This window comes from Schistocerca americana, chromosome 2 (genome assembly GCF_021461395.2).
Source record: "Schistocerca americana isolate TAMUIC-IGC-003095 chromosome 2, iqSchAmer2.1, whole genome shotgun sequence".
In the NCBI taxonomy this organism is placed as follows: domain Eukaryota; kingdom Metazoa; phylum Arthropoda; class Insecta; order Orthoptera; family Acrididae; genus Schistocerca; species Schistocerca americana.
The window spans coordinates 413,130,516-413,144,227 of record NC_060120.1 but is presented as its reverse complement, the minus strand read 5'-3'; the positions used below and the strand labels follow the sequence as shown (position 1 = coordinate 413,144,227).

The 13,712-nt window shown below is 38.2% G+C and overlaps 1 protein-coding gene across 1 annotated transcript in view; it reads right to left on the bottom strand.

Moving 5' to 3' along the window:
* Nucleotides 1-13,712, bottom strand: part of LOC124595240 (macrophage mannose receptor 1-like) — a 77,514-nt gene that overhangs the window by 20,329 nt on the left and 43,473 nt on the right. The window contains exon 4 of the mRNA XM_047133899.1: nt 11,770-12,021. Coding sequence (XP_046989855.1) covers nt 11,770-12,021 — 252 coding nt within the window. The remainder of the gene's footprint in view (nt 1-11,769; nt 12,022-13,712) is intronic.

The window sequence follows — 13,712 nt, the reverse complement described above, 5'->3', positions numbered from 1 at the left end:
AGAACTTTTCATTCTGGTAAAATAAATATTTGAGATTAGGTCAGACTTGCCTGTACGTTATTAGATAGTTGCACTATTAAATATTTGTTTCTTCAGGAAAAAGACCTTTTAAAATTAATGAAATAATTGTGGCTGAAAACTCCATTTCTTCATTCAATGTGATTTCTGCAGATTCTTCTTTGCGAAACATTATTTTTAATTGGTCCAGTAGATTGCAGGGCAACTGTTACATTTTACTTTATTTATTCCACTCTGTTCTGTTACTGGGATGTATAAGTTTCCTCTTGGAGGTAAGAGATGTCAAAGTCTCTTGTTCATCGAGAAGGACATTTTAATAAACTGCCTATTCAAAAGAATTTTTTTCTAATTGTTTAATGAATTTGTGAGCCAGAAAGCTTTTCGTGTTACCCGTACCTAAGTCTTCTCTCTGTTGGTAAATTTTATTAGTAAATCAGAAGTAGTTATACGATAATACTAGTTCAAGCAGATCGACCAACTCCTGTAACTCTGGTATAGTTAGTTAACTTTTTCTGATAATTACAATTGTCTCTTTGGCAGGTATATTGTGAATAGATTAACGAAGTAAAATGCAAATTTAGCTTCACTGGGAATTTTTACTTGTTTAATGAGCATTGTTAACTAACATGTATTTTTTAATGAGTATGTTGTTTCAAAAGTGTGAAATTCTCCATGGATATTATTCAATAGTTGGAAAAGATTTTATACTGGTGTATTCTTGAAGTTAACAATCCACTTAATTGGAGAGTTAGTTTTGTGCCTTTGGTTGTGATGAGTTTGGCGGAAGTAGAGTTCATTAATTACTAACATTTTACTTATTTATCAAACAGGGGAAAGAGAGTTTAAGTATTTCTTTAATTTTTGCTGGAATTTAGTGGTTGGATTGTGATTCAATTTAATAATTTTGTTGTCCTCTGTGCAGGATTACAGTGGAGTTTCATTTATCCATCTTGTGCATTGAGGTTTTGTTCAAAGTTTTTCAACATTTCGTTTGTTTTTCTTTCCTTGCTAATTTTATCAGTAGTGCGTGCTATGACAATTTGTTCATTATGGCTTCAGTTGGCCATATCTGTAGCTTGCTTTGTATTTCCCATAAAGTTTTTTAACTTATAGTGATTAAACATTAGTCTGATATTTATAAGGCCTTTGATTTGTTCTGTATCTGTGAAACTAATGTTTCTTTTATTTATAACTCTTTCATAGAAATTCTATGTATTAGAAGTTAAATTAATATGGACACTGCGGTATTTATTTGTAAGGGGCTCAATTTTTTTGTGTGTTTACCAACTAGAGGGGTTCTAATTTTTGTGCATAAGATTGTAAAATAGTCATCCACATAATTAATTTCTAGCAGATGTAGCATTTTAGTAACTCAAGATGCAGGTGGCAAAGGCAACTATTAAGTTCTTGTTTCTGTTTGTGCTGTAGCTTAATTTCATCACGTAATCAGACTTTCTCAAACTGTCTGCTAACTATTTTGGCTGCTTGTTTACAACATTTTTTCATGATGTTAGCATAATTTGGTATTAAACTATAAAATGCACATTCTTTGTTAAATATGATGCGGAAGGCCAGTTTGGTTATCTTTAGTTTCGTGTTTTTAAATGAATACACTAATCTTAGTGCCTGGCTAGACAAATATAAGGTAATTTTATGCACTATTGTCAGTGTTTCTTCCGTGACTTTATTATTTTCGCAAAATAAAGAACAACCGCCTTCAGTCACAATCGTGACTTTATTTCAATGTATGACGCATTTCGAGACCTTAGGGGTCATCTTCAGGTGCTCTGACAGTCTTCATGAATTTATTTCATGTTTAGATGATTTCTGGTCCTTGCAAAATTACTTTTATATATTAAAAATAAATTCATAAATTTCTTAACTTCACTATTGTTAATTGAAAGGAAGAACATAATTTTTTCATTACAGGAAACAAACCTCCACTGATACTACAATACACAAACAATCACACCAAAATTAAAGTATATTTTTCTCTTGACGGGACATGCACAACTGTTGATTTTCATCATCAGCGATAAAATCTGCTACAGTTGTAAAAATTATTTAAAAAAGGAAAGCACTCAAAGCGCAGCCCGCTTTCTGGGCCTGTGTCTATATTCAGGTGCATCTGCAAAGTTATAAATGAATAATAACACCCATTCACATAGTAAAATAAGAAAAGCTAAATTCTTAGAAAAAAACCTGTTCGTGAACTGAAATGTGAGTCCATGAATAATGCATAACTGATTTTAAAATAGGTTAAAATATGTTAAAATAGTGCATTCCTGGTACATGACATGCAACAGGACATCCTCTTCAATCCTAGACCTACCAGAAAGCCTCTCAAAGAGGGGAACCTGTGCAAAGGGACAGAGGTATTCAATTAAATGAGCGGGAACCACCGTTGAATGGAACGTAAGTATATTAACAGCCCAAGATCCCATACCCCATTACAAAACTTGCAACTGTCCGGAAGTAAACTGTGCCATACATGGATCCACTTGAGGACAGACAGGGGGTTATATGGACCGTGATTATATGGAGCGTGCTCCAGTAGGCATGGGTCAATGCAGAATGTAACTCCATGAGCACAGTTTTCGATTCATCAGTGATTCATACACACCCATCCGACCCATACCAAGCTACACATAGTTAAAATACAGGCGCGAGAGATCGTGTAACTATAACATATGCGAGTGGACTACTCAGTCTATCTGATGGTAAAAATATTAATTAATGTAACCGCCAACAACAGGTCTAAGAAACCACAAACCAGCACCCGCTGCAGTGAACGCTAACTTCTTTTATGTAGCAGTGAGGCATCATTTACGGATTACCATGTTTGCAAGTGGATACAGTGCACACCAATCAATAGGGTCCACCCAAAGTAAATTCACATTATTCATGTAATGTCACTCGAGAATTCATATAGCACATTTAGAGAGCATAGTCCCAAACTGTCACTAATTTGTACCCATACAAAGCTGTGGAAGAACTAATGAAAATGGAAAGAAATCTCTAAAACATTTATGGCTTACCAGCAATTTAGCAGAAGCATCTAAGTCAGAGCAATACTGATCACATTAAGAATACCTATTACTATAAATAGCTGAGTGAAAGATTTTTAAGGAACATTTCTCACAGCAGAATTGATCACACTAATAAAATCAGAAATAAGACCAAAATAATGAAAACCAGTGACAACAACCAAAGCAATAAAAAACGTATTAGTCTCGAATAACTGAGCCCAGAAACGTGCTGTGGTCCTAAGTAACCAATCCTCCATAAGAACTTTCCGTTTTAGAAAAAAATAATTTTTACAACTGTAGCGGCTTCTGTCATTGATGATCAAAATATCCTTCTCCACAAACAACGAACTTGGACACCACTTACCTCACACAATACAGTAAACATAAACATCCCAATAATAGATGACAGTGGAATACACAAATTACAGTGTAACAGTTGCCCTGCATTTTACACATGCCAAACAGCAAGAATTTTCCGTACACCTTGGAAAGAACACACTGATGTTTTTAACCACTTTCGTAAATCCACAACAGACAGCTGCATATACCCTAGGCAAAGACTAAGTGAAATCCACAACAGTACTCCGCACAGAAAACCATGTCAACAATCTTGATCCATGAGCACAACCAGAAATGATGTTATACATAGAAAAAACTTTTGAAAACATTTTAAATCAACAAACACAGATTAGCAGCCACAGTTATTCCAATAATTTTTTGCTAGAGAAACAATATTCAGTAGTGAAACCATTTGATAAGATGCACCTACATCTGGCCTATTCACAAATATTTGTTTTACAAAAAAATAACGATATCTGTATAATTGATAATATAGCAGCTTTGTATGTTCCTTGAAATAATAGCACACATGTATCTACAGAAATGCAGCATCTTTACATTCGAAATTATATGACTTGTTTTGACTTCTGTTTACACATATGTTGTAGAATGGAAAGTGCATATACGTACATAAACATGTTTACTCGCACTGTGCTTCAAAACCATGTATCCACTACTGCAAACTGCAATTTATTTTTCGAGTAGCCTTCGTTTCGTAAACTTACGTTCATACACTGCCACTTTTTATTACAGCAGTGAAATCTTACTAGGATCATAATTAGCCTAGATCTGAAAAAAATTATGTAAACTGTGAAGGCATCTCAAGATGGGGCAGCAGGGATTGGAATGGCTTATGCATAGAGATAAAATCATGATTGTGACTGAAGACTTTTTTTTAATTATTATTTTACGTAAGTAATATGGCTACAGAAGAAACACCGACAGCAGTGGATAAAAGTAAGATATATTTCATTGTTGTAATCAGTATGTAATTGATCTACATTCAAAATATTGATGAGTTGCCGCACTAAAAAGACTAAAACTGGTACAGAACTCGCAGGTGAGCTTAGAATGACATACAGAAAAAGTAGTGGGATTGTGAATAATTTTAAACAGACTTAGAAGGGGGGTCATTTGAAGACACTAATGCAAAAGTACTATTCATCAATGAAGCATAAAACAGAAGGAGATGGAATTTACTAGTGAAGTCGCGTAATATTTGAAAATAAACATTTTTTTTCAGTGAGATGACGCTCACTAGCAAGGCAGAACGTTAGGTGCTGATGCAATTTCGATAAATGATACACATGTGGAATTACTGATACATCCACAAGGTATTTATTGTTGCTGTGTGCATATATGAGAGATGTGTGTGCTTACATATTTTTTGATAAATAATCGAATACTTGTGAACAATGCAACAATTAACGGATTTGAGATGTAGCTTACATCTCATAAAACATCCTGTAGAATTGGGAATATCTTGGATAAGTAATTATATACTTTAGAAGATGGTGGATTACATTTCGATTGACTGTTCGGTTTTAAAGGCCTCCTTGGTATACTGTATTGTGATTGGTTGTGTCATTTTATGGATGAAAAACACTTTTTTAAATACTCACAGTGCTATTAGCACTCCTTAATTATTTTCACCATCACCATCGTGGAGTCTTAAATTTTTGCCCTTCGCCATTTTGGATTGAGATGTCATGCATTATGACCCACCCTATAGCCAATCTCCAGTAGCACTTTCATTTTACAAGGTCATTTAAGAGCAAACTGCATCAATTTTAGCATAATTGTGCAACTCATTTAACATATTTGAACACTTTCAAAATAACTCTCAACTCTGGTTATGGAAACTAGCGGCAGTTCTGCTGATAAAATTGTCGATCAAAACAACAAAGCCATATTTTATTTTCTACAGATAGGGTGTAACTGACAATTATGTTTAACAGGTGATACATCATGATGCTTGATATAAGCAGTAACACATGCAAAAGGGTACTGTAGAAGTAATATAACTTTTGATAAATCCTGTTAGTAACAGATAATGTTTCAGCAGTTCCTCAACGGATAGCCTACAGTTTCTCAGGAACGGGAGAGAACGGGGCGACTAGTACTCATGGCATGGACTCTAGTGCGGCACACAGTTCAGAGTTCATTGTCTCCGCTCTAAGCGTACCGTGAAGTGCGAGATTTGAAAGTGATCCTATCCTCAAACTTACGCTGGTGTGCTAAACTTCAGGACGAAAAGTAACTTCCGTACTAAGCGTCACTCCCACGTAACATAGTTTCCTGAAACTTGGATCATCCATAGACAGAACTGAGACTGTAAAGTACAGAACGCAACTGTAACAAATACGCAATGAGACCAACACAAACGACACTTTTACTCAAATACAATATTTATATTGAAGTCACCTCTATTTATGATGGTCCTCTAACAAGGAATTCCCAAACATTTTCTGTGACGAAGTGCTTGGAGAATCCTGGTACTCTGATGGAAAAACCTCCTTTATTTTGACTGTTGATAGAAGTATAATAAATGAGAAAAACTTGTTTTATTCAAGATTAATTCAGTTTCAGATTATAATTGACACAGAAATAAAAATAAAATTGTTTAAAAATCCGTATTGTCTAAATATCTAGAAAGAAAAACGCCGTGTTATTAGGAAGTTTTTTCTCAGAGCACTTGAAGAGCGATGTTCCTTGGAATACAATTTCGGAAACATGGCAGAGACAGTAGAAAAGGAGGGGCATTTTTCTTAATATGGTGCGCTGACCAGTGGCTGGTGCACGTGGACGGGCTACAACATGTTTCCCCAACGCGTCTTACATGTGTTCGATGGGATTAAAGTCGAGGGAACGGGCCGAATATTGAATTCGCCGACTACCCTCTCGCTTCAAGAGCTCCACCACCTGCGCTGTTCGTACGGTCGTCCACAAAAATGAAGTCAGGACCGAATGATCCTGAAAAGGCAATGAAGTTAATTAGTTAGTAAGTTACGTGTTCCATCGGTCAATAGCACGAAAAAACCGCTATGATGTAGAACGTGTCAAATGCACAAGAAATGCGCACAGGAAACAAGTGTTCTTTTTTTACATTGTAGTGTTATACCTAAATATTTCTATTATCTATCCCATTCCCTTAAATGGCACAAAATGCATTATTAGATCTCCAGATTTATTTACTCATATTCAAGAATTCGTCTATGGTATAGAAGGAGTTGTCAAGGAGGTATGATTTCAATCTGCTTTGGAAACTGTTACTGCTGTCTGTCTTTCATTTATAAAAAAGTTTTATAGTAGTATATTTTACCCCATTCTGTGCCAAGGATAGGTTAAGTAAAGGATAGTGTAGGTCTTTCTTTTTTCTGGTATTGTAATCATGAATGTCGTTGATTTTAAACTGGTCTATGTTGTTGAGAAAAAATTTCATTGCTGAGTAAATGTACTGTGAAGCAGTTCTAAGAATTCCTAACCTTTTAAACAGATGCCTGCAAGATGTGCGACTATGTACCCCACACATTATTCTAACTAATTTCATTTGAGCAGTTAATACCTTTTACCTAAGTGTTGAGTTGCCCAAGAATATTATTCCGTATGACATCAGAGAGTGGAAGTATGCAAAGTATGTTAGCTTACTAATCTCTACATCCTCAAAACTGGCAATTATTCTGATTGCAAAAGTTACTGAACCTAGTCACTTTAGGAGATCCAAAATATGACTTTTGCAATTAAGATTCTCATCTATATGTACACCCAAAAGCTTAGTATGCTCTACCCTGGCTACTGACTTTTTTATGTGTTATGTTTATTGAAGGAATTATACTTTTTGCAGCAGAAAATTGGATGTACCATATTCAAAGACCTGGAGGGCAGGACGCCCATGCGACTTTATGCCTCCCCCCACGATAAGGGATGGGTCACCAAAACAAGATGGAAATCAACCTGTCCTTCGGACGCCAGCGTCAGTTCTTCGGAACGCTCCCAACGTACGGGGAACGATGCTGTGAGCAATACCAAACTCCTGGACTACGCTCGTCACAATTCATCTTTCTTCCACTTACCCGATGGCTCTTCTCCATATCAGGTAACCCACATGTTGTCTCCGGGCTATGAGCTTGTGATGAAGAAAACAACCACAGTGCACCGTTACCACTCGATGATTGACACACACTGTCCCTTTCCGTCCTTTAAACTGCCTCGTGTTGCGGGGCCCATTCCATTTGGCACTATAGTCACGCTGATCTCATTCCGTGCGACGTAAAAATTTCTGTGTACGACTGGGTAACCTCCAGCGACAGGCTCTCACACTTTCATTCACTTCCACTGTGTTTTTGGTATGTTATGTTACGTTATCTAGCTCGACATGTGTTTCAGAAACAGTGTACTGTACATCCAAACGGTACATTTCTGGACATGGGTTCCTAATCAAAACATTATCTTCTAAGCCACTCAATAGCCCCTAGAAGCTTATAATATGAATTTTGAAGCAGCGTGTATAATTTGCTTAAGATTTCTCTACTTGTGGAGTACTGTAAGCGTCAGATCGATTGCATATTTTCTTTCAAAGCGCAGCACTTATCAGGAACACTGTTGTAATGGTTGGCTACACACTGAAATGAAGAAGTCATATACTTTGAAGAGCCAAAGAAACTGGTACACCTGCCTCACATCGTGTAGGGCCCCCGCGAGCACGCGAAAGTGCCGCAACACGACGTGGCATGGACTCGACTAATGTTTGAAATAGCGCTAGAGGGAAGTGACACCATGAGTCCTGTAGGGCTGTCCATAAATCCGTAAGAGTACGAGGGGGGTGGAGATCTCTTCTGAACAGCACGTTGCAAGGTATCCCAAATATACTCAATAATGTTCATGTCTGGGGAGTTTGGTGGCTAGCGGAAGTGTTGAAACTCAGAAGAGTGTTCCTGGAGGCACTCTGTAGCAATTCAGGAAGTGTGGGGTGACGCATTGTCCTGCTGGAATTTCACAAGTTCGTTGGAACGCACAGTGGACATGAATGGATGCATAACTCTTGTTCTTTGAGGCCCGCAGTGAAAAACATGTCTTTTAAAGACATGATTATTTATGAATAATATCCAGCTACACTGCTATGTAAGTTGCTTATATTTTATCTCATACACCCATTTCGGGAAATTGTCATCGTCAAGTGCTTTGTAAATACATAGATAAGTGATGGTCTTAATATAATGGTTTTGTAACTATGATCTGGAAATTTATAATATATCATTAGGTGTTTTACCTTAAACGTAACATCGTTGCTGTCATATTCTGTCTGTTTTCTAATTATTACTGACCAAAAATTGCGACCACATTGATGATTCACTACTGGTGCTGTGACGAATTTCCTCATTTGAGAAAGTTCATGGTTACCGACAAAAGCTGCTGATGAAATTTATTTATTTAACAACCATTTTCGGTCCACAGACCATTGTCAGACACACAGACGCATTCATATCATATCAGGCGATATAAAGTCGTTGGTGTCAGATAGTGAAATTCATGAATTCAACTCGGTCATCAAATCTTAATATAAATTACATCGTCAGATATAAACTGTGCTAGCAAGTGCACTTAAAGATGCTACATCCGTCACCTATGACTATGTGACAACAGTGATAAACTCATGGATTGTATTGTCTGACGCCAATGACTTTATCTTGCCTAATATTATGCAAATTATGAACCTGATGGTGGTCTGTGGGTCGAAATTGGTAATTAAATAATGAAATCTTTTCACCATTTTTTGGAGGTAATCACGACATCTTTAAAATATTTACGAACTGTGGACACAATCTTTTGAAAATATTTGAATTTCTTCATATTGCACGCATACCGTTTTTGCGATTGTCATGGAAGCTCCGCACCGAAAATGTTTGCCGGCCGACGCTGCAGCAAAGAATTTCAAGGGAACGAGCATTTAAGGACAACAATCGACAAGTTGGACATAATTAATTCTCACACTTTGCGACCGAGGCGTAGGATTCCTACGCTAACGTAACATCATAAAAAATTTCAATGCAGTGCCACCATCCAACTTCGGAAGAAATCGAGAAAGTTCAAGCAGTCTAGTTACTCGAAATGAATAATTATGACTATGGTTTTCTGGTAGCAAAATGGCGTTCTTTTGGCTGATTTCATGGAACAAAGTTCAACGCATAAGCTGATGCATACTGCGAAAATCCCAAAATAAAAAGCACCATCAAAAATCAACAGCACGAAAAACTTTCGTCGAAGGTAGCCTTCCAAGGCAACACACGTCCACAAACAGTTACCTGTACCGATGGTGAGGTCCAGTATTTCCCTTGGAAATATATCGGCGACCTGCCATACAGTCACAACCTCGCAGCCAGGCGTATGACCCATTAGACTGGTGGCCAAAGGTTTGACGACAACGTGAAAAATTAAGACTGAATCGTCGACCGATTCAGTTACCAAAGGAAGGACTTTTAGGCAGACGGATTGAAAGAGAGAGTACAACTTTACGCAGAGGTCTCCGCAGTGAAAGGAGATTTATAGAAAAGTGTAATAGGTTTGTAGTAAATTGAAAGAGTCACTGAAGACTTATTCTAACAAATATATATTTCTCATGACTCAACACCGTTTACTTTTTGAATAAGGTGTTACTAAATTCTCTCCGTATCTCATCGTTTCTTATGTACCGTAGAATATTTGCACTAATTTTAGTCACAGTATTCTGAAGCTTCTCTTTCAGTGTGTCCGAGTTTCCGTTATGCATTAACCGTTTAGACAACCGTTGTATTAGTGAGATTACCTACGTTTCATTTCTTGTACAGTAGTGGAAATCAGTGTAAAGGCATGGATATCTGCATGATAATTAACATTGTCGGCTGGATAAGTTGTTCACAATGTATATGCGATAGTATGAATTCCAGTATATCGACAAATGCAACTAAATGATACTGCATGTGATGTAAACAGCACAGTATATATCAAGACTTCAACGATTCAGGTGGCAGAGAGTGGAACTCTGTATAAAGACAGCCGGCTCTGTGCGGTGTTAGTGTGTGCGTACGTGGCCTTCCTGTTGATAGGAAACAGATGTCATTAGCGCCAGTGCGTGTTGAGTACATAAACCACGATTGACACAGTGCCGCGAGGAAAACAATTACCATGTGATGAAAAAGCGAAAATCATTACGTACAAGGAAATGAGACTCTCTGATAATCAAATCGCTAAGCAATTGATCTGTTCATTGCAGTGTTTAATAATCTCGTTACATTGGGTGCACGATATGGACGGAACGGAAAATATGGGCAAAGGAGAAAATTATCTGAGGTATAGGAAGGACTACTTTTGCGCAAAGCAAGGGCCACAAACCAATATTCTTCTCAACTTAATGCTGATTTACAGTTGCCAGTAATTACCATATGACAAATACCTTGCATTCAAGAAACAACTGCAGAAACCCTATCTGACACTCAAATGTAATCAGCGTAGATTGAAGTTTGCTGAAAAATATATGCTACAGATCTCAGAATAGGATAAAGCGATTTTCAGTGATGAAAGGAAGTCTAATTTAAATGAGCCGCATAGATTTCAATATCATTGGCATGATCCGACAACAGAGCAACAGGTAAGGATTAACAGAAATTTAGTGGAAAGATAAGTCAGGCCTTTATTAGTTGAACACTGAGGTGCTAAAGAAATAATTCATTAGAATCTATGAAGACCTAGGTGACGAAAGTCTAACATTTCAAGAAGATAATGCTGCTGTGCATGTTCCTGCTACAACAAAAAAGTGATTAGAAAATAAAGTATTGATGTCTTGTTCTGGCCTGCACGTAGCCCAGATATTAACCCCGTGGAAAACTTTTGGGGAGTATTTTCAAGATGTGCTTTTCGCAATAGATGGCAATTTGAGTCCGTATGTGAGCTGAAAACAGGATACGAGAAGAGTGGGAGACAATTTCCCTGCAAGAACAATAAACCCTAACACAATCAAAGGCAAAGAGAATTTTTATTGTAATTAGGAAGAACGGAGGTTAGATAAAGTGCTAACAAGGCAATAACACAACAGGAGAGTGCGTGCCTGTATACCCATTCCCATACAGAAAATGCAAACGCCTTATTTTATTTCTTGTGTTATGAAAGGAACAATGTAATTCCACCATGATTATTAATGTCTTATGTGAGTCCACTACTTTCACAGTTAATTCGATAAATGTATGCTTCAGACATAGTACTATTAGTTTCGTGAAACGCTGCATTTACAGTGATTTCCACTACTGTACTGTTCAACCGGATGGGCAGGTAATCTTGTTAGTCTAAAGTGTTATGTTTCACCTTCACGTACTAATCACCTGATGACAGCTACAATCGATGTCATTCTTACCGTCAACTCCAACGAATACGCCCTCTCTGGCCTCGTCAGAGATGCCAACCCAGGCCCACCAGAGTCCGTTCTCCTTGGCGAATATCTGGTTCAGTCCGTCGACGGCGTTACGGTCTGGCGGGATCGCCAGCCGAGATCCATCAGCCTTGCAGGCCTCCTTGGCCGCCCACCACGTCTTGAACGTGCGGTAGAGCTTCACCAGCCCGTAACCAGGCACGAACTGGTAACCTCGCGGGATGTCCGACACTTTGGCTGCAACACAAGTCACATTCGTCACCCCGATAGGTTATCCATAGTTGTTCTACTACCTATGTACCATTATGTTACAAGTTCTGCGGCCTCTCTTTATTATCTGGTTGGGGTCTACAGTAAGTTCTGTAGCACAGTTTCCAATCACTTTGAAAGCGACATTTAATCTTCTATTAATTAACAGAAAAGTATAAAATACCAAAGAAGATTACAAATCTTGTAAAAGCTACATTTGAAGTCTCGAAAGAGAAAGCGAAAAAGCAAGATGGACATTCCATGTCTTTCGACATAAAAACAGGTGTCATGCACGGAGATGGAATATCACCACTCTTGTTCGAGATAACATTATAGGATGCACTCGGTGTAGCATATAAAGCAAAAGAGGGAGTTAGCAGATAATGTAACATTACTCACGGAAAGTCTAGATTACCTTAAAATACGACAAAAAGACTATTCAGAAAAGCATGGTAAGTGGGATTAAAGGTAAATGACGAGGAAACAAAATCGCTCTCCAAATGGCTCTAAGCACTATGGGACTTAACATCTGAGGTCATCAGTGCCCTAGATTGCCATAGACTTAGAACTACGTAAACCTAACTAACGTAACATCCATGCCCGAGGCAGGATTCGAACCTGCGACCGCAGCAGCCACGTGGTTCTGGACTGAAGCACCTAGAACCGCTCGGCCACAGCGGCCTGCGGAAACAAAATTAATGAGGGCAGCATGAAATTACAAGACAAAAAGGCGAGAATCCTATATGTGTCTGAAGAAGTAAATGAGTTTAAACACCTGTGGGTTTTAGTGAAAACCGGAAATGATAAAAATCAAGAAATGGGAAGAAAGATAAAAGCGTCTCCAATAGTGCCACATTTACTCAACAAATTGCTATCGTCCACTTGACATTAAAGATGATCCGAAATACGGATACACTACAATGAGACGAGTTTTGTAGTATGGGCAGAAATACTACACCGGCAAACTTCATGGGTAAGTAGCTGGTGTTTTGAGGAACAAAATGAGGATAGGCACCCATGTCCCGAAACATCATCCATCGACGCTACAGAACGTCAATGTTACAGGCATGGGCACCTGTACATGTGTACCCAGCAAGGAGGCGCAGTGGTTAGCACTCGATTCGTATTCGGGAGGACGAAGGTTCAAACTTGCGTCCGGGCACTCTGATTTAGGTTATTCGTGATTTCCCTAAATCGTTTCAGACATATGTCGGGATGGTTCCTTTGAAAGGGCACGGCCGACTTCCTTCCCCATCCTTCCCTAATCCGATGGGGCCGATGACCTCGCCATCTAGTCCCCTCACCCTGAATCAACTAACCAATGTGTATGTGTGTATATGCAGAGTGATTCCGTGATAACTTTCACGGATGATGGAGAAGGATAAATGTATGAGTCTGAGGTAAGGGACCATATCCAAGAAACGAACGAGTCAAGATTTACATGCGAAAATCGCTCTCATATCTCTCTGACAGTGGAATACATGCACCGGTGCTGCTGTTGCTAAGATTATAGGACAGTCAACTTTCAGAGGTGGTAGTATGGACCAAAAGAAGAAAAAATGTCTAGCAAGTATGGCTTCTAAAATGATTACTTCAGGAGCTATGAGCGATTGTTCAACTTCGCTACTGTGAAACACATCTGTTGAACAAGTGCTCATATCTCTTCAGGTACGCCTTTT